Below are 21,414 nucleotides of genomic sequence, written 5' to 3'. Positions count from 1 at the left end.
GGGCTCAGTGTGAATTGTACCACACATAGCATATCTTTTGTGTTTATATAAAAATTAAAGAGTTTTCTAGTGTTTTACTTTATCCTAGAAATATACCTATGACAGTTGTGGCACAAACATTCCTGGCTGGGCCTGGTGGCATACACCTAGTCCCAGCACACAGGAGGCAGAGGCAGGCAGGATCTCTGAAAAAAAAAATTCTTATTGCTGTTTTACATGCAGTGACACTCAGGCACAACAATGGCAGCCAACTTAACATAGTCAGTTACTCATATTTCATGGGGCAGTGGCTAGAACGCAGAGCTCAGGACCATGAACTGGATACTGTTTTTTCTATAAAACATGTTAATAACCTGGAACTCAATGCATAACTCATCAAAGATAAAATGCTTTGTCCACAGCTCAAGTTGCATCAACATTATTCATCCCCAGTGGCCAAGAGGAACTCAGTCAATAAAGTGCTTGCCACACAGTGTAGGACTGGAGTTCCTGTCCCAGGACCCACATAAAACAACAACGACAAAGCTAGGCATCCTCAGCACAGATTAACCTTAGTGCCTGGGGCACAGAGGCAGGAGGATCCCTTGAGCTCCTCACTGGCAAGGCAGTCTAGCTGAAACTGAGCTCCAGGGTCAGTGAGAGACTCCACCTCAAAAACCTCAGGTGGAGAATGCTACAGGAAGGCCTGAAGGTGACTTCCTGCCTCTACATGCAAATACACATAAACACTCAGCACACTCCCTACACACATCCCTACATTGTCATCTGCACAGGTTCTCAAGATGGAGGCAACAAAACAGGAACAGAGAGAAGCTTACCCTCACAATCAGGAGCACACTCCTGCTGCCAGTCCTATCAGAAAACCAAATCTCTAGCTGGCTAAGCAGCACCTATATTTTAAGAGTTTATCTGTTATGAAAATGATATGATTAACTCTTAGAAACCCTTTAGCACAGCAGTTCTTAAGGTGTGTCACAAGCTCTTTGAGGGTATGAACAACCCTGGATATCAATACTTACACTCTGATTCATAACAGTATCAAGATTACAGTTATGAAGCAGCAACAAAATAATTGTATGGTTGGGGGGTCATCACAGCATGAGGAACTGTATTAAAGGGACAAAGCATTAGGAAGGTTGAGAACATTGCGTTAACACGTATCTCACAAAGGCTATTGTACCTGAGCATATTTGGTAGTGCTGTATATGCAGGGTTGTATGTTGCCAGGATTGAATTGCTCTCCTCTTATCTCAGATTATTGGACATTATAAAAAGAACTCACAGTTATGTTTTAATCCCTCATGCTGGGCTTTACTGATGATTAGGTTTCCTCTGTGCCCAGCACTGCACAGCTGTGATTGTGAATAAATACCTCAGTAACTTTTAAGAAACTTTGCCTAATTTGGCTAAGTCTTCTTTAGGTTTGTAAGTTTTCATTGAACTCAAGGTTTCCATTTTGAGTTGTTTACATATCTTAATATCTGAAACATAGGTTTGTGCGATACCGTGTGTGTGTGTGTGTGTGTGTGTGTGTGTGTGTGTGTGTGTGTGTGTGTGTGTGTGTGTTTTGAGACAAGGTTTCATATATAGCCTTGGCCGTCCTGGAACTAATTCTGTAGACCAGGTTAGCCTCAGACTCACAGAGATCCGCCTGCTTCTGCCTCCTGAATGATGGGCTTAAAGGTGTGATATCAAAACAGCAACAAATCAGCTAGAATGTTGTCAGATTTTATATTACTTAATCTGCTATGGAAGGATGGGTATCCTAATCTGGTTTGGAAGGGTGGAGTGTACTTTAGTGGTATGTCCTTAGAGTAGTTGGTATGCCAGAGGCCTGGGTTCTACAACTCCCCAAAACATTTAATCTTGTTTGAGGAAGCAGTATCTATGATTGAAGTTCTTCCTCAGCGACACTGTCATTATCTGTCCCTTAGCCCAGTGTCAGCTACTTTTGATTAGACTGTTGGCAAAGTGTTTATATCAGCCTCCTGCTGTGGGTCTCGTATGGAGTGAAGATGTAAGACAGGAAAGATGGTACCCCTGCCTTCAGTGGCTGAGTACATCCAAGATGCTCAGGGGAGTGGGTGAGGGGCTGAAAGGAGAAATTGGTGGCCCCAAATACTGGAAACCTGGTAACTGGAGGGTAAAATTTCATAAGTTTTAGAACTGTGACTGTTACTATACATTCTCTTGCTTTAGTGTGTGGAAAATGGCTCTGTCGGGGCCACAGAACCTTTGGAGTCATGAGGTACTTGCTGTAGTTTTTCTTTTTTAGTTCAAAGCTTTTCAAGATACTATTCTGTTTTCAAAGGTTACATAACTCCCATACTTTCAAATTAAATAAATTATATATAGATTACTTTAAAATTGTATATATTTCTGCCATTGAGATTTCCAATTTCAAACTGTCCTATGACAGGCTCTCCAGTGGATCTTGCAATGTGTAAATGTCAAACATTTTTATATTGTACCTTTGATGAGAGAATAGATATTTTATGTATGCTAAATACATTTTAAAAAATAATTTGGCAGACTTGGAGGCATGGTCTAGTGATGACAATTTTATGTACTTTTCTGGATGATGTAGTTAAGATTTTTATCTTTATGGAGTTAAGTATCTTTTTAATTTTAATGCACAGTAGATAAATCTTCTGAGTAAAGAATTATATCTTTCAGGTGTCAGAGAAGATTAGAATATTTATTGTCACAGAATTTATAAACCAATTAATTGTTGAGTTTTCACTTTTTCTGTTTCTGCCAACTAAAATAGCAAAGGCGATCAGACCTTTAACACACACACACACACACTTTGCTGTGTAAACTTTGGTAGTTGATTTCTTTCTTAAGAGGACCATAGTGGCAAGCATTCAAATTTGGCCTTATATTTATGAAGACACATTTGTGCCATTATGTTATGTAGTCTTACTTGTTTGGGTGAAAGTAAAACAGCTGTCACCACAAAGACAGTAGGAAAATTTATTCTGAACCAAACATGAGTGACCATGCCCAGAAACATTAATTCAGATTACACAGAATAACATATGCCACTACAGAAGTGGTTACTTTTATAGTCACAGAACACAGGCCAGTTACAAGTCAATGTATGTGCCAGGTGCTCTGGTGAGGTTATCAAGTAAGTAGCTTAGTGCACAGTTGTGGCATCTCACTTCAGGGTTAGATGCTGATGGGATCCTTAACTTTGGTGTTGGTGGAAATCCCGGGGCTGCTTTAATACAAAAGGTATTACCCTACCCCCAAAAGGATGTTAAGTCACACAAAGGAGGGCAACAAAGGGCTGGCAAGGGAACTAAAGGATAATTGTGGCCTTTGATTTGTACTATTACTAATCAGTGAGTCTGCAGAATCTTAACACAGCCTTCCAGGGAACTCGAGTTCATATAGGAAAACTTGGGCCTAGATCACTGCAAGAAAATGCCGCAGAAGCTAGTTCCGGGAGGTGAAGAAAGAGAAAAGGACAATGGGTGCAGGAAAGGATGAAAGCCGGTCCAGAGCAAATGCAGCCCCCATGTGTGAGAGAGAACCGGACTGCAGTGCAGTGTGGTAAGTCCCCAGGAGGCTGCTCCCTGTGCTGGTTGGATTGGGTGTGCAATGGGGCTTGGTCCTAATTAAGGAGAAAGAAGCAGCATCAGGATTTGCTGCCACTCTCTACAGGCAAATTCCCCAAGAGGAAAAGTCCGTGCCCTGCTTAGTAATTCCCTCTTCATTGTATTGCCTGGCAGAACTTGAAGATATCAGAAGGTTAATACAAAGAAGTTTCGAGGAGAGGAGGCAGCAACGTCAAGACAGCTATGAATGTAGTTTCTCTGCCCTATACACCAGTGCTTGTTTCTTTACAGTGTCTCATGTATTACAGGGTGACTGGACATCGCGTCCTGCTACCTCGACCTCCTAGAGCTGGGATTACAGGCGAGCATCTCGGTCTTCTGAGGTGCTGGAGACTGAGTCCAGGGCCTCGTGAATGTTAGGCATCCTCAGCCACTGGTCCAGAGAGCAAACATGGAGCTGCAGGCCTGGCGTTAGAAAATGCCAGTTCCCGTGGCAGGAGGGTCAAAAGACAAAAGCTCCATTCTCGGGCTCGTTCCAATGTCCGCCTTTGTCCTCTCATTGGCTGCGTCGGCCGAATCCCCGCCTCTTCCGGTGGGCCCAACAAGGGGCGGGACTCTGTGACGCACACATGACGCACTCAGGGCTATAAATAGTGGGCGAGCGGCGGTCTCTAGCACAGGAGCCGCCGGCGAGGGGGCAAAGAGGAAGCTTTATTGAAGCCGGAGAGAAGGTGGGCCTGGCCTGGCGGATCGGCGCCGGCTGAGCCCGGGAAAGCAGCGGGCCGAGAGTGGCTGGAGGCTGCGCCGAGGGGTGACGGTGGTCGGGCGGGAGTCTCGCGGCCTCTGCCAAGCGTGGCGCGGAGTGTCGTCGATGGCCCCGAAATCCCCGCTAGTGTCCACGGACAAAGAGCCGCTGCGCCCCACATGGGGCGTGTCAGAGGATGCGCCTTTCTAGAAAGGTCGCTCTTGGAAAGGGTTCTTGAAAAATTAAGAGCAACTAAGCTATCAGCATTGAAAAGCCACCGTCAACTGGATTGGTGACAGATCTGGTGCCACATCGCTACTGCCAGGGCCTTTTCACATTCAAGAACGTTCTTAGGGACAGTCAGCATCCCTGGCTTTCCAGTGTCTCTAAACTGAGACATAGTTAGCGCCATCCCAGGCTGCCGCATGGTTGGTAGCACTAATTACCTAAGGAGACGGAGCTGTGCTGGCTCCATTTTGCCTGCAGGTCACTTTGAAACCTTCCCCCGGGGTGCCTATTTGAAAACAAAACCCCAAAACATATATGCATATGTATGTTTATGTGTGCTTATGTGTTGGAGATCACTGCCATTTAGTGTGTGGGTGTGGCAAAGCTGCATTTCCCCCAAAAGATGGCTTAATTCAGTAATGCACCCGATGAGCAAGGGATTCAACATTTAATTGTAGTCTCAAAAGTTTCGCTTGGGTCAAAATGTATTTTTGCCTAGCCTTTGGTAAGAACGTGAAAGGCGCTTTTAAATAAAAACATTTTGCTGTGGCATATTGCGTTTTTATTAAAAGTTGGCCCTCGATATAATTGCAATAACTAAACTATGCCACTTAGTCCCATGAAACATGTAAGGCTGTTAGGACATGATTGCCACAGTGGTCTATTCTTTGTAAGCACCCCTGGGAAGCATTCTTAAGGAAGCTGTGTCTAGAACAGCTGTGATTTCCCCTAAGCAACCATTTTTTAAAAAATACTTTAAAGTCTGAATCTTTTAAGCACCTTTTTCCTATCTGGTGGCTCCTTGGTAACTCGGAACCCAATTTAATACCCATATTTAGCAAAGCGAAAGACTGGCAGCTCTGTAATCTTTCCCTTGCTAAAGAGATTCAATTTTTTACTTATTTGCAAGCTTTCATGTTTCAGAGTGAACACACAATTTAGGGGTGACAAACTCTACTCCCATGAGAATTATAAGTCTAGATGTGTTCAACTTGCAGCCTGTATCCCATAATAGCTATAAGTGCAACCCAACATGTTTGTATGTAACATAACCCATGACAAAAGTTAGAACAACCCTGGAAGAGTATATAATACTCAGAGTGCCACTTGAAAGTCAGCAAGGGGATGGATATGGTGGCCCAAACCATTAATCCCAGCACTGAGGAGGCAGTGGCAGGTGCATCTCTGAGTTTGAGGCCAGCCTAGTCTTCAGAGAGAGTTACAGACCAGCCTAGTCTAATGGGGGTGGGGGTGTTAGCAAGATAGAAGAAAAGGAGGGAAACAGGAAGAAAGGAAAGGATAAAGTGATTAAAGAAAGAACAATACATTGTAGGTATGGCATAGAATCACAGTAAACCTAACATTACAAAGTAACTCAGTGGGTAAAGTGCTTTGCCTAGTATTATAGAAGGTCCTTGGTTCAAGTCCTAATACCAAAGAGAAAAACAAACAAACAAAAAACCAAACTTGTCTACTAGAATGTACTGGCAGGGCTTTTCCTATTGATTTGTGTGTGTGTGTGTGTGTGTGTGTGTGTGTGTGTGTGTGTGTGTGTGTGTGTGTGTGTGTGTGAGTGTGTGTGTGTGTGTGTGCGCGCGCGCGTACACCGCTTGTGGAGGTTAAAGGACCAATCTCTAGAATTTGTTCTCTCCTGCTACCTTATGGGGTCAAGGAATTAAACTCAGGTCTTCAGGTCTGTGGGAATGCACTTTTACTTGATGAGCCATCACCATGGTCCACTTATCAATTTCCTAATGAGTGCTAGATTGCATGCTTGTGCATAGTAAGCAAGCAGGTGGTAGTGGGGTTTATTTTATAAATTATCATCAAGAATTGCATCCCATTCTACTAGAATAAATATTTAAGAGTAAAGCTAATAATTCTAATATTTGGTTTTAGGAACTCAAATTAAATCATAAAATTCAATAAATTTACAGTGTAAGATTTTGTTTCTCTTCAATATAGTTGAAATTACAGACATCCTGCCAAAATGATTTCTTCAAAGCCCAGACTTGTTGTACCCTATGGCCTCAAGACTCTGCTTGAGGGAGTTAGCAGAGCCATTCTCAAAACCAACCCAACAAATATCACCCAGTTTGCAGCAGTTTATTTTAAAGAACTCATTGTGTTTAGAGAAGGTTTGTATTGCTTTAGATTCTATATTTGTTGCTTTGCAAAATTGTTTTAAATTAAAAATGTCTCTACTTGACTGACTTCCTGCACTTATTTGTTCAGGGAATTCATCTCTGGATATAAAAGATCTGATTAAACAGTTTCATCAGACAAAAGGTAAGTACCACCAAGATGCTCATTTCTGTAGTGTCATCATTACATACTTGGTAACCCACATCTGTAATTATGCCAATGGATACTTTGTTAACTAAACCAAGTGTCTTATGTGTGAGTGATCAGACCATGCTTTGCACTTTTACTAAGTCTGTTTTGGATTATTTTAACATCAGGATTTCCAGTTTAGAAGGTTTTAAATCTTAAAAAGAGGTGTGTTGTGTGTGTGGTGGTGGTGGGGCTACTCAGGACTGAAAATCCAGGTTGGTAGTAGAGTAGTTACAAAGCAAGAGTGAGGCCTTGGGTCAATCCTAGAGCCACAAGATGCCACTCAGAACAATGACTATCCTCAAATGTCAAGACCAGTGCAGATTAACTATGATTCAGACCCTCTCTACAGCACACACCTTTAAGGAAGGACAGTGGAACGTAAGAGGACTTGTACTTCATAGTAAATTGCAGTGAGGCATTTTGTAGTGTTGTGCAGGTTGCATCAGTTATTTACAATGCTCCAAAATGAAAATGAATACAGTACTCAACATCTCTGACTTATGGCATCTCACATTCCTGGTTTTCAAATTACAGATTCTCTCCAATCATCCAAAAGCTATTGGTCAGTCAATATGCTTACAGAACACTTTTTCATTTGTAAATTGAATGTGACAGAGTAGCAACAAGAGTGCTAAGGCAGAATTTATAAAATGAAACATTTAGATTATTAAGTTTAAAAAGGTGGAATTTGTTAAAGAATACATCTAAAAGAATGGTGAAGAAAAGCTTCTCACAGAATTGCATGAAGAGGTAAAATGATATCTGGCCACTGTGGGAAGCAGCTGAATAGTTCTTACCATATTGGCTGACCAATAGCTTTTGGATGATTGGAGTAGTTAGTTATCAGCCACCCTTCAACTGTCACTTAAAAAAATAGTTTTTTTTTTTTTTGAGATTTATGTGGGTGAGTTTTTCTGCTCATATGTAGCAATGCACATGCCCCCTTCTGCCGAAGCCAGAAGATGGTGCTGGATCCCCTGGACCTGGAATGATAGGCAGTTGTGATTCAGATGCTGGGGACTAAACCCGGGTCCTCTGCAAAAACGATGAGCTCTCTTAATCACGGAGCCATCTTTTCAGCACCTCCATCATTTTTTAACCTGGCATTTATTTTGTGTGTGTGTGTGTTGTGTGCATGTGCATGCTATGGTGTACATGTCTGGGTCAGAGGACAACTTCTAAGAGTCAATTTTCTTTTTTGCTCATGTGGGTCCTAGGGACAAAGGTCATCAGGCTTAGCGGTACTTTTGCCTCAATGGCCCAAACCATGTCATTTTTGTGAGTCAAAGATAACTCCCTATGAAAAATTAGGGAGTCAGATCTAGGAAAATGCAAATACCATGGTTTGGCTCTGCAGTGAAAGATACCCAAACATGAAATCAAGATTGAAAACAGGAAACATAGGCATGTGAAGGGGCAGAAAATGGCGTGGGCAGTGCTTCTGAAATCCTGCATTGTCTCGATGCTTTCTTGCAAGCACCTGATGACATTATCAGCTAACCGTGAGAAACTGTGTGACTTGCTTATATACTCTTAGCTGCACACACAAACCAAGTACAAGAAAATTGCTTCCTATATCCATGATCCTAGTTTCTCAATCAAGTTTATTGTGTTCGCGTCTTCAAAACAAGAGCTGCATTAGAAAATACTGTGAGCATGCAGGCTCACCCTGTTTTATAATGGCAAGAGAGTGAGTTTTTATGGTGGAATATAACTAGCTACTTGATAGCATTTTGAGTTTTTTTATTTATTGAAGATTTTATCCAACATTCATTTTAGCAGGTGGGTTAATAATATGAAGGTTAATGTTTTGCATCTTAAGTTTTTTAATTAATTTCCAGGTCAGCCATATTTAAAGGAAATATGGTTGTTTATCTCTTCAAATAACTACAGATATCAACAGATAGGCATAGCATACAGATACCTGAAAGAACTCTCACAATATGGCTATAAAACAGATCTCCCTTTAGGAAGTAAAACAATGGTAAACCTGCTCATTCTGCTTACTGGAGAGGTCATGAGGCATTATCAAAGTGTGCCAGAGCATAGTTGTCTGATACCGCCTTGGCTCATTTGTCTTCCCTTATGTTGTCACTGTAAATAGCTTCTTACTAGACAGACTGCATCAATCACTCTAGGTTCCCCCTATACACACTCCATGAATTATTCATCTATATCTAGAAAATTTTAAATATTCTGGACTGAAGAGGGGGACAGACAGACATCATGAAGTTCCCATGCAGTCGTTTATTTTCTTTTCTGAATGATAGGTCCCTGTGTTCTGACTGGTTAGATTTTCTGCTATTCTTATGACAGCTGTAAGTAAATTTGGTCATGTGGTTGTTCAGTTTTCTACAAGAAAAATAATAGGTTTAGCAGCTGTCATTTTGTCTTTTACCCAAGTGTATCTTGCCTTGTATGAATCCTAGGTTTAAATGTAGAGGTGGCACATATAATTCTACATACATTGCTGGTTGATCCCAAAGACCAGAAGTTGTCTTGGGCTATCAGTGACTTGTGAAAATGAACCACTCTAGGAAGACTAAGTCAATTGATCCTTATTCTGTTCTTTCAGTCTTTTCAGTGTGAGGCAAAATCAACCTAAAGACAGCACCAGGCATTAGAAGTCAGTATGTGTGCAAGAGCTAGCTGCTATGCCCTAGTTCACTTACCTCACTCCTATCAGATGTGAGCATGTGTTTTGTGAAGACTGACTAGTCATTGAAGATATTCTGTTCTCCAGTTATGTCCAGTAGTTAGTTTGCCTGCCCAGCAGCATTACTTTATGGTCCCAGTGTTCATGGAAAGCATGGAGATAGGAACATGCTCTGCATGTATCATTTGCCTGGAAAAATCCCAGAAAGAAAACCATTTTTGGTGGGTTCGAGAACCAGAAGTGGTTGGATAATAGAGGAAGAAAACTGTCCATGAGAGCCAAATATCACCACTCTCATCTTCCCATTTGTCAGAGTTTAGTGTCTTTAGAATGGTTATGGCTCTATCCATGGCCATCGTGTGTGTCTTGGGCCAAGTGGCCATTGTTTGGTATAAGACAGGCTCTATCTCATCTCCATCATTCCTTTGAGGCCTGCAGAAAAGTACTAGTCAGTCATTACAAACTCCTCTTGACTCTGGAGGCACAGGACTGACATTCTAGGCCACATTTGGTAGCTGTCACCTTCTCAGCAGGAAATGGTAGTCTTTTCTGTCTGACCCCTGCTGTAGTGGCATCTTGTCTTGCTAGTGAATTTGTAGTAGTGGCCACACCCTTTTGGGCATGGTTTCTTGTACAGTTGTGACTCTTTTAAAGAGAGGAGCAGCAAGCATGCTCTCTGAGGTCTTGGAGCACATGGGAAGGGCAGAGACTACATGTTCTGGAGCAGGAAGGCCACAGCAGTTCTTTACTCTTATCTGTGTAAGCTGCTCCCCAATAAAACCTATTCATCTTTTATCTTGGGTCTGGTGAACTCATTTAAACCCTGCCTTCACCCTGCCATGGCCGAGTCAGCTCTGGTGTGCCTCTGGGGTGGAGGGAGACTGTTCTTTATGGAAATCAGATAACTTCATTATGATCTCAACTGTCTGGACTCAAGCAAAGTTATGATTTTATGACTGATATTGTCAAGATGGGAGTGGTATTGCTTTGTTTTTCTATATATCCTAAGCACAAGAGTGCTATTAAGTTAGGCTTACTCAAATAAACCTCAGTATTTGTGAACTCTAAAGTTAAAAAAATGCATTGTTATTTAAAAGTGTGTGTGTGTGTGTGTGTGTGTGTGTGTGTGTGTGTGTGTGTGTGTGTGTGTGTGTGTTCATGTGTGTGAGTGCATGCATGAGTGCAGGAGCCCAAAGGTGTTGGATCCACCAGAGCTACAGTTACAGGCAGTTTGGAGTCTGGGTGCTGGGAACAGAACTTGGGTTGCTGAAGAGCAGTAAGTGCTCTTAGCTGCTGAGCCATCTCTTGAGCCCTGCACTCTCAACATTTTTATTAATATCTTTATTAGGCTCTTATGTTTTATACCTATAATATTTATGTTCAAATTATCTTCTAGTGTTTTTATGCACTGTCATCTACCACAGTATTCCATGTAAGAGAATCACTCTGTCAGGTGTGTTGGTGGGAAAAGACAGTGTTAAAGGGCCATATAGCTTGGTGGTGGAATACTTGTTTAGTATATGTAAAGTCTGAGATTGAATCCCTAGCATGAAAGACAGGGAGGACTGGGGCAGGGGAGTTATGAAGAGATGGTTAGAAAAGTGAGATTAATGTTGAGTAGCTTTCCTTTTTGTGACTTTTCTTGGCATAGGAGCATTTAGTGTGGCCATCTGTGTCCAGAATTAGGCCTATGAACTGAATTTACAAACTAGCAGCTAGAGTGGATAGAAAGTAGTGCAAACCTATGAAAATACTTGTGGTTTTGAGAATAGGGATTAAAGGCTCTGTAGTTACAGCTGACTTTGAACTCATGGCACTCAGTCTCCCAAGTGCTGAAATCACAGGTCTGTGCCACCATGTTTGGGCTTCCAAACACTTGACCTGAAGAAATCACTTCTCACTTTCCCTGCTGACTTTGTGCTTTCTGAAGAGAAAACTTCTCAGTGAGCAGGGGTGAAAACTGAATGTGGAAAGCCAAGGCAGTTAGCCAGGTGTGGTTGCTGACCCTCAGAACTGGTTGTCCAGGGCACTCAGTCATCAGCTACAGCGACCTTGAGTTTTTTCGGGTTTAAACATTCAATGGCCACACTCATGGACATAGATGTTTCTCTTTTCTCTTTCTTCCTCCCTCCCTCTCACCCTCCCTCCCTCCCTCCCTCCCTCCCTCCCTCCCTTCCTTCCTTCCTTTTTCTTTTTCAGTTATAATTTTGGCTTCATGAGCTTATCTCATCAGCAAATATGACCATTTTCAAGTAAGAATATATGATGTTTCCTGATATGAAAAACCACATTGCTCCAGATGACAAATTCATTTTTAAACTTTGCATACTGATTGTCTTAAATGGAGGAATGCATCTCTGTGTTTCCTTTCTAAGTTACCATGCCAACTGAAACTGGAATCATTTGCTTCTTACGTTAGTCTTTAGTTTTTCCTTTGTTCATGTTTTGTAGTTTTGTGTGTGCATGTTTGCATGTGTGGACATGGGTACATTTGGTGGCCCAAAACTGACACTGGCCACATAACACTATTGAGGCACAGTCACTCACTAAAGCCAGAGCCTGCCAACTCCTGCTAGTTACATCACTCTCAGGATTGCCTGCACCTCCCTGCTTCCCTAGGTCTGGAATTTCAGGTGACACTCAATCATCGTGCCTAGTTCTCACATGGCCAGGGCAAAATAAATATTTTATCTACTGGGTCATCTCCTCAGTGTCCCCCTTTTTTTTTGTGGTACAACGAACCAGGAGGGCTCCAGCTTCCTTCCTCTTAGGAACTGAATATCAGCTTGGAGTGGTATGATACTAGTTTTACACTGTAATATATACTGGTCATTTGTTTCTAAGGAAATGTAGTGTTTAGGTAGATATGAGCTGTTGCAGGTTCATTAGCTATGAAAATTCATAGATGTTGCACAGTGATCTGTGTATATTGGTATTTGAAAGTTCAACTTACTGTTGCTTTATTTAAAACATTTTGAAGACTGCTTGCTGATTACTTCACCTGGCTGTTATTTTTAGTAGAGAAATGGGCAGAAGGAGTGACAGTGGAGAAGAAGGAGTGTGTGAAGGAACAGGGAAGAACATTTCCAGGTTCCTGCGAACCTACACGGATGGAAAAATCCACAGACACGGAGGAGGACAATGTAGCTGGACCACTATTTAGCAACAAAACCACCCAGTTTCCATCACTTCATGCTGATGTCCAGTCTGAGGAGTCAAACGAAGGAGCTTGGGGTCCTTCTTCCAAACCAACCACACCTAAGACTACCACCCCACCTTCATCACCACCTCCAGCACCTGTCTCTGCCGAGTTTGCCTATGTCCCGGCTGACCCAGCTCAGTTTGCTGCTCAGATGTTAGGTAATGTTCAATCTACCTATTCTGAAGTTTTAATGGTGGACGTGGCAACAAGTACCCAGGACGCCCTGAGTGCAGAGATTGATGAAGAAGTCGTGGTGTCTGCTCCTCTGGTGTGCTCTGGAGAGATGTTAGAAATGCAGGTTATGAGCCAAACATCTGTGCAGGCAGTTGTGGGTCCTAAGTGTGAGGCTGAACCACCAAAGGCTTCCTCAGCCCCCTTGCAGGGTGAACAAGAACCTCCTGCTTATGAAGCTCCTGACACTCAGGTTACATCAACCTTTCATGTGTCATCTGTATATAACGATGTGCCTGTCAATGAAGGAGTTGTCTATGTTGAGCAGATACCAGGATACATAGTTATCCCGATTGATCAAGTTGCTTGTCTTAAAGAAAATGAGCAGTCACCACCAGTTAGTCCCAAACCTGTAGAAGCCAGGACTTCCTCAGGCATGTCTAAAATATCTATAGAGTCTGTGAAAATTGTACAGGTGGAGAATTCCCAGCGCCAGTCCTCAGTACATATGGAGGCAGAAGTTCTGCTCTCTGAGGGTCAGACTGAGGTGCCTGCAGAGCCCCTGGATGCAGAGCGCTTAATCAAAATAACCTCTGAGAATTCTCTGCACTTTGAAATGGAGATCGTTACCATAGACCCTGACAATCCTGGCCAGGAGGAGTCAGGGGAGAACTCTGCACCCTATTCATCTGGTGACCCTTTCCCTCCTGCGCCAGGAGGCTTTACTGAACCTGACACTCAACCAGATGGGGAAGATGAGCCTGAACAGGTTTGATGAAGCCAGGTAAGAAAATTAGATACTTGCACATCCACACACTGCTTCAGGTGACATCTGTATTCAGTAACCTACAGCTTGGCTCTCCTGCCAACTGGCCCAAGTCCATTTTCAGGGTTTTTAAATGCCAAACCTAATTAAAGGCTTTGTATGAAAATCAGATGGCAAAGCTTGATTCACTTTGCACGATTGTAAACATAAGAATCTGTTAGGTTTTGAATGCCTGTATATAAAATGATTATATGGGAAACATAACACTAACACTGCATTTATTTGGGCTGTGGCATTTAAAACATGAAAGAAATGGTGGTGTGGCTGACTGCTTTCGCGCCGAGTCAGGAGAACTATGCAATCAGGTTTGGGATGCTGGCTCAGACACTGCTTCCTACTTGGGACCTTCCGTGGCTGAGGGAGCAGCGTCATAGCTGGATGGAGAAAGGACAGGTTAGATGGAACTTCTGTGACAGGAAAGCAGTGGGAAGAATGGCTGCACACTTGAAACCGGTGTCAGTGTGTGTGCAGTTGACATGGGTGGACCTTTTGGTCCCTCACCCCCAGGCACACCAAAGTCAAGCTGCTTGCTCTCTGGGGAGCTTTTCCTCCTGACAGAAGCATTGTAACCTCCATCTCCATCTGATTGTGGCATTTGGTCTGCCTACCTATGCCTATCTGGGTATTGCAGTGGCCCTTCCTGGGGTATCCGAGGGGACATGCCAGAAAGAAGCCTCCCAATCCCAATCCTCTTGCAGAAACTCTCAACTCTGACTCAAGCCATATACAAAAATATTATCAAAGCAGGTATTGAGAAATCAAATTCTGACTGGCAGTGTGACAGGTTCACCGCAGCTGGAAAGGCAGAGGGCAGTGCTACACACAGCCTGTGTGGCCGGCATTATCCTGTGGCTTGAGCATCTGGCACTTCAAGCCAAGTCACTGTTTTCAGGCACTTAGCTGTTACTGAAGGACAGCTGTCCTTAGTGGACAAGTTCCCAAGAAAACTCAGTTTGAGGGCTTAGATTCTCCCATCTGGAAAGACTGAAGACTTGGATTGTATTTTTAGTAAGGATCCCTTCATCTATGCATAGGGTAATTCTCCGTAAAGAAAGGCTGTATCAGGAATGGATGGCCTAGGGTTCAAAATATCACCTTGACACATTTGAGTCCCTATCTTTGGCAAGCCACACTCTGCTCTATAGCTCCCCGTTATAGGCCAATGGATGGCTTTTCTAGCTCTATATTAGTGTCCACCAGCCCAGTCTTGGCTAAAAGGGGGGCTCTCTCTGGGATTCTGACTTCTAGATAAGGTAATAGATTGAAGATGGGAGATGACAGTGCCTGAAGACCAGGGATATTATTAGGTGACACCTAGGTGACTTTAGGGGGAGACACTGTCTTACATGATTTTAATTGGCTTCACATGGTTGAGGTTTTGAAAGTTTTGTTAACTTTCTTCTGAGTACCATGTGGTAAAGTCTAAGATTCTGGTTAGGGAGGGTGGTAATTCTAGCTCTTGGGAGGTTGTGGCAGGAGGACTACTAAGAGTTTAAGGCCAGCTTTGGCTCATAGTGATACATTGTCTCAAAGAACCAAAACAGTTTAAGAGTCTGGAAACAGCAACTTAGAATACAATTGCTTCTTTAGCCGCAACTCTACTGTCCCTGCCGTTACTGTCAATTCCTTTTCCAACTGTTCTGAATTACTCTGTTCCTTCACATTACCAGGCACAATTTCTGTAGTCCTCTCTATAGCATGCTTTATGGCACATACTATTAAAGTTGCTTATTTATATGTAAAAGAAAAAAAAAGATTTACAAAGACATGACTGTGCATAGTGCCTGATACAGAGACCAAACCTTTAATGCCTGCAATTTTTTTTTTGTTATAGCACTAGCAACAAGCGAAGCAGGACAACCACCACCATATTCTAATATGTGGACACTTTATTGTCTAACTGATATGAATCAACAAAGTCGCCCATCACCGCCACCTGCACTTGGGCCTTTTCCCCAAGCAACCCTCTATTTACCTAATCCTAAGGATCCACAGTTTCTGCAGAATCCACCGAAAGTCACTTCTCCAACCTATGTGATGATGGATGACAGCAAGAAGACCAGTGCCCCACCTTTCATTTTAGTAGGTTCAAATGTTCAGGAAGCACAGGATTGGAAGCCTCTTTCTGGACATGCTGTTGTGTCACAGTCAGATGCCTTGAAGAGATATGCTACAGTACAAGTGCCCATTGCTGTTCCTGCAGATCAGACATTCCAGAGACCTGCCCCAAATCCCCAGAATGCTAGTCCTCCAACAAGTGGACAAGATGGCCCCAGACCGAAAAGCCCAGTCTTTCTTTCTGTTGCTTTCCCAGTAGAAGATGTAGCTAAAAAGAGTTCAGGATCTGGTGACAAACGTACTCCCTTTGGAAGTTATGGTATTGCTGGTGAAATTACTGTGACTACTGCCCATGTCCGCAGAGCAGAACCTTAAAAGAGTAGGTACCCCTTCCTACCTTGACACGTGGGCCTTAACACAGCCAAGCCTTAAACACTTTAAGTCTGGGACAGTTAATACTTGATACTAATTAACACTTGATACTAATGGGGGTATATTTCACATTATGCTCTTGGCTTCCAACTACAGAGCTGTTTATGAATACCCAGTCACCTTTAAGGATGTGGTAGATTCTAAAAAGAGAATACAACTTTTCTTTGAGATACTAACTGTCCATTCATTTTTTTTTTTTTTTTGCAGAGTTAAGCCATTGTGGTTTTGGGGGCTGGGAGGGGGTGGCAGTTCTAGATCAGTTTCATTGTTTCATTGTATTTAAACAGTTCAATGTCTCTTCATTACAGATGCTGAAATGATGCTGAGTCAGCATTCGAGGTGGAGCCTGTCACCATGTGAACTGTATCAATAAACTTCCTGCAAGCATAAAACTTTGCACGTTTTGGTGTACATGCACATAATCAACACAGTATCAGCTAGGCAGCGACTCTGTTCTGAAAGCGTTCACACTTTTTTTTTTCAATATTCTAAAGCCTTTATTTAGCATCATTATAACACTTGTTAACTTTAAAATACAATTAAAATAACTTATTGGAAGCTACCTAACCCTTTAGAGCAGAGATCATTCTGGGATTTGGTTGGATAAACACTATGAGATTGCCCCAATTAAAGGGGCAAAGCTACTGTACAGGATTATAATACAGGAGTGTAGCTTAATTTCTCTGTGGCATTTGCCACTGGAAGTTGTTTGTCATAAATCTTCGTAAGTTCTAGTGTCAGTGATCACAGAATGTGAAAGTAAGAGCTCTAAGATAAGTAAATACCAAATCAGAAATTCCCAATTCTGCTTCAGCCCTCCACTCCTTTTTGGAGGTGGGAAAGTAATATTGAGAGTTTCCCTGAAAGGTCATCTTACCAATTTAGTTTTTATAAAATGACACCCTTTACCCTTTACATCTGAGCACACAACATCGTACAGAAGAATTCTAAACATTTCAAAGCTACACCTAAGATACTCAAGCATAACAGCATAAAATATTCAATATTTTTGGATCACTATAGAATTCCATAAAGCTGAATGTTAGACTAGGTATAGCCCTCGGGCACAAGTGGGGCTAGAAACAGCACCTCCAGCAGCTTCTTCCTTTGCATAAACAGTATTCCAAGTAAGCAGGTGTAAAGCAAAATGCCTCGTGTCCCCTAGGACCATCACCGCCATGACCATATGCCCTACCTACCTTGTTGGGTGAAATGCAAATTATAGAGGAGTAGAAACCAGGGCAAATTTTTAGAAACTTAAGCTTAAGACTTATGCAGATTAGCCAAACACCTTGACTTCTCCGCACTTTAATAAATATCAGGCAGATTGAAGTAATTTCTGTCCCAGTAGCTGCCAGAGTAAATCCAGTCCTGTGCTCCATTGTACGGGTTAGGGCCTTGATGGAACCACCTGTCCAGTGAGAAAGGGTAAAACTTAGAGAACAAATGACTCAAACCTCACACACAGGACACTGTCATTTAACCACTTACAGTAGTTGGCTCTGTGTCATGGATTTCCTTACAGACCCTAAAGTGATAGTTTTTCTAGACAGAGCATACGTATCCACACATCTTCAGGCAGTTAGCAATGAGTACTGTGATCTGTCCTACCTGTGACCACCCATGAGGAGGCATTCTGTGATGCCATCAGGAACACATACCTGCAGCAGGCAGGATGTACAGTGCCTGTAGGGTTCATATGACCTCCATTTTACAGGTGAGCTGACTGTTGGCCAAATTGGCAACGGCTGCACACAGGTCTGCACTCATAGGCTAAGATTTCCTCATCTGCTATGCCATGTATATCCAGTGAGATTAACCCAGTCTAGACTTTACTGGGTCTCGATTTGGATTCCTAGGCTACACCTGCTTTCATTTTAATCTGCCCAATTATCAAATGAGCTGCCTGGATGATTTCCCTGTCTCTCAAAAAAAAAAAAAAAATGGAGCACCCAAGCCAGGCACAGAAGAGCATAGAAGCATTCCAGCATCTGGGAGCAGCTTTTACACTGTATTCCCGAGTTTAGAGACCTGGGGTACACACAGGGAAGGAAGGTGAGGAATTGTCTAGGTACTGCCACTTCACTCAACCATAGCAGCCGTCTGCCTTTACTCATTCTTTGGCAAGATTATGGGAATAAAATCCAAAACACTCATTGGGGTAGATGCTGTAAGAGCATTTCTAGATCTTTTTGTAAGATGTGAAATGACTATCATGTCTACTGGAATGCTTGCAAAAATATGCCCATGCTGGCTTAAATATTTACTTAAGTGAATCAAGAAACAGCAGTTACAAGGAACTCTAACAAAACTCTTATTCCAATCAAAAGTCAGATATCTGATACTGCCCAACATAGTATTTTTTCTAAATCCCAATTCCATCATATCTAATCTTGTGTTTAGAAAAGGCACTACCTAAATTAATGATCCATTATATATGCACACATGAATGATCCTGTAATTTACTCAAAAGATGTGAAGAAATAAATGTATTTTCGTGTCCAAATCTAACTCTGGATTGTACTTTCCCCTTTTCAACACTGAAGGAATGTTGGAAAAGGAAAAAAGATAAAATGCTTAACCAATCTTGCCTGTAGAGACTGTGTAAGACACAACTAACTTCTCAAGTCATTTCTCTTGTTACAAACACAACTCTTGGTTTTAACACTTTAGAATACTGTATTCTGGAAATAGTGTCCTTTGAGGCCTGGAACAGATCAGCAGAGCTATGGACCCTTGCCCTGTAGTTCACAGTGTCTGACATCTCTGTCATTCACACAGTAGCCTACTAGATGGCTAAGCCACACTGAAGAGGTCACACACCTTGTCTTCCAGTCCTCTTCTGACTTGGACCTGTTTTTGCGGGCAGCTCTTTGTTTTTCCTCAAGTCGTTTTTTTTCTTCACTAGCTTGATCTAAAATGAGGCCAATGAAAAGCATGTTATGCTGGGAATGCCAGGCATGGCACTAACAACAGTGACTACAGACAGCACTGTCCATGTGGACCTTCACTATTCAGCACTATAGTGAAGATCCAATCCTGATGCCCACTAGCGCAGACTCGGGGCACATATCTGGTAGAATCTTAGATATTTGGAAACTGAGGTAGGAGGATCATAAGTTCAAGACCAGCTTGGGCAACTTAGTAAGACCCTTTCTCAAAACGTAAAATGGAGAGCTAGAGATATATGCCAGTAGTAGTGTATTTGCCTAGCATGTATCAAGCCCTAGGAGCAATAAATAATTAGAACCAACTAAATAATTAGCCAAAAAAATGAACATTCTTTAGACTAATCATAGGAAGAGCTGGCATCTGTCAGTCATGTCTTTTTGTTTTTTGTTTTTTGCTTTCCACTGTGTAAGAATTTCATACATACATATAATGTGCTTTAATCAAACACCATTCAGCAGCCTCTGCTTTAACCAAAACAACATGCTTATTATTAAGACCACAAATAAAAACAGAATTAAAAGTGAGATTATTGAAAATTATGAGTGAGAACTGAGATTTCCTTAATTCCATTCCTAAGTAATTCAAACAACTTTACAAAATGCCTTTGTTCTGTAGAGAATCCAAATCTCTGTCAGAACCCTGATACACTGAAGTTTCCTGTGATGATAAGAATAGGCTAGAAGCACTACTCAGTAAAGCAGCCATTTCCCAGAAGGGGAGTCTCACATTTTAAGATTAAATGTATACTGCAGAGGAAGTCACACTCTTAGAAGGCTCACGAGGTATTTTGTACGTACTGTGAAATACATAGTGAAGTTTGGAGACTACACTTTAAAGTTGCCCAGTGTCCTTTAACTGAATCTTTTCTAGACACATGCAGTGCAGTGTACTCCATATTGAGCACCATTCAAGCAATGAGTTTGAGCTTAAGTATTGCTAATTTTATCATAAAAGTGTCCAAGGCTAAAACTCTGAGTACTGAAATGATGCTAACAAAGACCAGGAATGAAGCGACCAGAAGCATTGCCCTCACCTATCTCTCCATTCTCCATGGCTCTGATGTCAGGCCGCAGCCGACAGTCAGTCTTTGGAATCACACTCTCCATCTCCTTGTCTACTTCATTCAAAACCATCGCAAAACTGGTAAAATTATACATCTGAAATGAAAACATCAATTAAGTCAATGCCTACCAAATCCAAGCAGAAAGCCCTGAAAGAAGGCATCTAATTTGGTAGTGACACCTCCCTTGGCCATAGTGCCAGTCAGAGGACATGGCTAACGGCCTCCACCTGTATCTGTACCATCCTGTGGACACTCAGCTCCTAGTAACCTCACAGGGTAGCATACCCACATCCATCCTGCTTCCTCCATTAAAATCATGTCCTGCTGGGGCTAGATGGTCTCCACTGGTCAAGTGCTTCAGTCTGTTTAACAAGGGGTTGTGTTACCTCCATGTCTGTTGAAGAGACCCCCAGTGAAGCTTCATGCAGCACACCTACCAGTTTCCCTCTGGTTAAGGAGGGAAGGTGACATATGGGTGGCAGCATGAGACAATTAAAAGGACTTAGGCTCTGCTGCTGAGGAAGGGCACCATGCAAGCTGGCTATCAAATACTATATTTAGCAGGCCCGGGCTCACCTGAGCAGAGTTGGGAGGCCGAGGAGCTATCCTCCACAGGAGCACACTTCCTGGGATAATGAAGACACTCTCAGAATCTGGCACCGGCATTTCATCAGACTCCTCAGATGAACTTGTCTAAAAGGCCAAGCAAGGTTTTAAATATACACTATTCTCTCTGAATACTGAGCCAGGTCTCACAGCACACACAGAGTGGCTGAGACTCCTTGTCCAGACAGCAGCTTTCCAAAAGGTCTGGCAGAGGCCCAGATATGTGCAGGCACACAGCCAGGGCACACGGATCTGAAAGGACTAGGCTTCCACGGTGTCCTTAGCTTCTAGGGGCTCTCCCTGGAGCCCCAAGATGGTTGCATTATTAGTGGAAGGGTCATCCCCAGCTCTTCAGAGCAGCATTGGCAGGCAGTCCCCTTGATGCAGGTCAGGAGGGTGGTTATGCCCTCCAGCTGGCTGCAGGGCCTCCCTGCCACAGCAGTGAGGAGTTAAGTAGCAAGCATGCTTGCTCCTGAAGTGGAAGGGAGGAGAAGATGGTTCTGCTTATCCAAACACCATTGAAAAGAGACCACAAGGGCTTCTGGGGTGCTCTCTGCTTGTCCCTTCTCTGG

At 42.6% G+C, this 21,414-nt stretch overlaps 2 protein-coding genes across 9 annotated transcripts in view; one reads left to right on the top strand and one right to left on the bottom strand.

Annotated features, from left to right (window-relative positions):
* The first annotated feature begins 94 nt into the window (after positions 1-94).
* Cabyr (calcium binding tyrosine phosphorylation regulated) lies at positions 95-16,608 on the top strand. Of its 3 annotated transcripts, none has more exons than XM_027404352.2 (5): positions 95-6,677; positions 6,775-6,828; positions 12,551-12,892; positions 15,566-16,168; positions 16,530-16,608. In XM_027404352.2, the coding sequence occupies exons 1-4, from the start codon at positions 6,530-6,532 to the stop codon at positions 16,162-16,164; spliced, it is 1,143 nt and encodes a 380-aa protein (XP_027260153.1). In that variant the 5' UTR covers positions 95-6,529; the 3' UTR covers positions 16,165-16,168; positions 16,530-16,608. The 3 variants fall into 3 exon arrangements, with proteins under 3 accessions (XP_027260153.1, XP_027260152.1, XP_027260151.1); XM_027404351.2 differs by lacking the exon at positions 16,530-16,608 and having other exon boundaries at positions 95-3,561; positions 6,505-6,677; positions 12,551-13,689; positions 15,566-15,699; XM_027404350.2 differs by lacking the exon at positions 16,530-16,608 and having other exon boundaries at positions 95-4,158; positions 6,505-6,677; positions 12,551-13,689; positions 15,566-15,699.
* Positions 16,609-16,661: 53 nt separating this feature from the next.
* The window catches only part of Osbpl1a (oxysterol binding protein like 1A), a 208,517-nt gene continuing 203,764 nt past the window's right edge, over positions 16,662-21,414 (bottom strand). For all 6 annotated transcript variants that reach the window (XM_027404345.2, XM_027404347.2, XM_035440270.1 and 3 more), the window contains 4 exons: positions 20,813-20,929; positions 20,207-20,330; positions 19,045-19,135; positions 16,662-17,632 (listed from right to left, as the gene is read on the bottom strand). In XM_027404345.2, the coding sequence (XP_027260146.1) occupies positions 17,530-17,632; positions 19,045-19,135; positions 20,207-20,330; positions 20,813-20,929 (435 nt within the window). In that variant the 3' untranslated portion in view covers positions 16,662-17,529. The remainder of the gene's footprint in view (positions 17,633-19,044; positions 19,136-20,206; positions 20,331-20,812; positions 20,930-21,414) is intronic.

This window comes from Cricetulus griseus, chromosome 2 (genome assembly GCF_003668045.3).
Source record: "Cricetulus griseus strain 17A/GY chromosome 2, alternate assembly CriGri-PICRH-1.0, whole genome shotgun sequence".
Classification (NCBI taxonomy): domain Eukaryota; kingdom Metazoa; phylum Chordata; class Mammalia; order Rodentia; family Cricetidae; genus Cricetulus; species Cricetulus griseus.
The sequence above is the reverse complement of the archived record's forward strand: the minus strand, read 5'-3'. Positions and strand labels throughout refer to the sequence as shown.

Bases quoted from the DNA above. Each gene is read 5' to 3' on its own strand.
- Cabyr (XM_027404351.2), top strand. From the start codon at position 6,530: ATGATTTCTTCAAAGCCCAGACTTGTTGTACCCTATGGCCTCAAGACT. The intron at 6,678-6,774 runs GTTTGTATTGCT...TTATTTGTTCAG, and splicing joins ACTCATTGTGTTTAGAGAAG to GGAATTCATCTCTGGATATA. The intron at 6,829-12,550 runs GTAAGTACCACC...TGTTATTTTTAG, and splicing joins ACAGTTTCATCAGACAAAAG to TAGAGAAATGGGCAGAAGGA.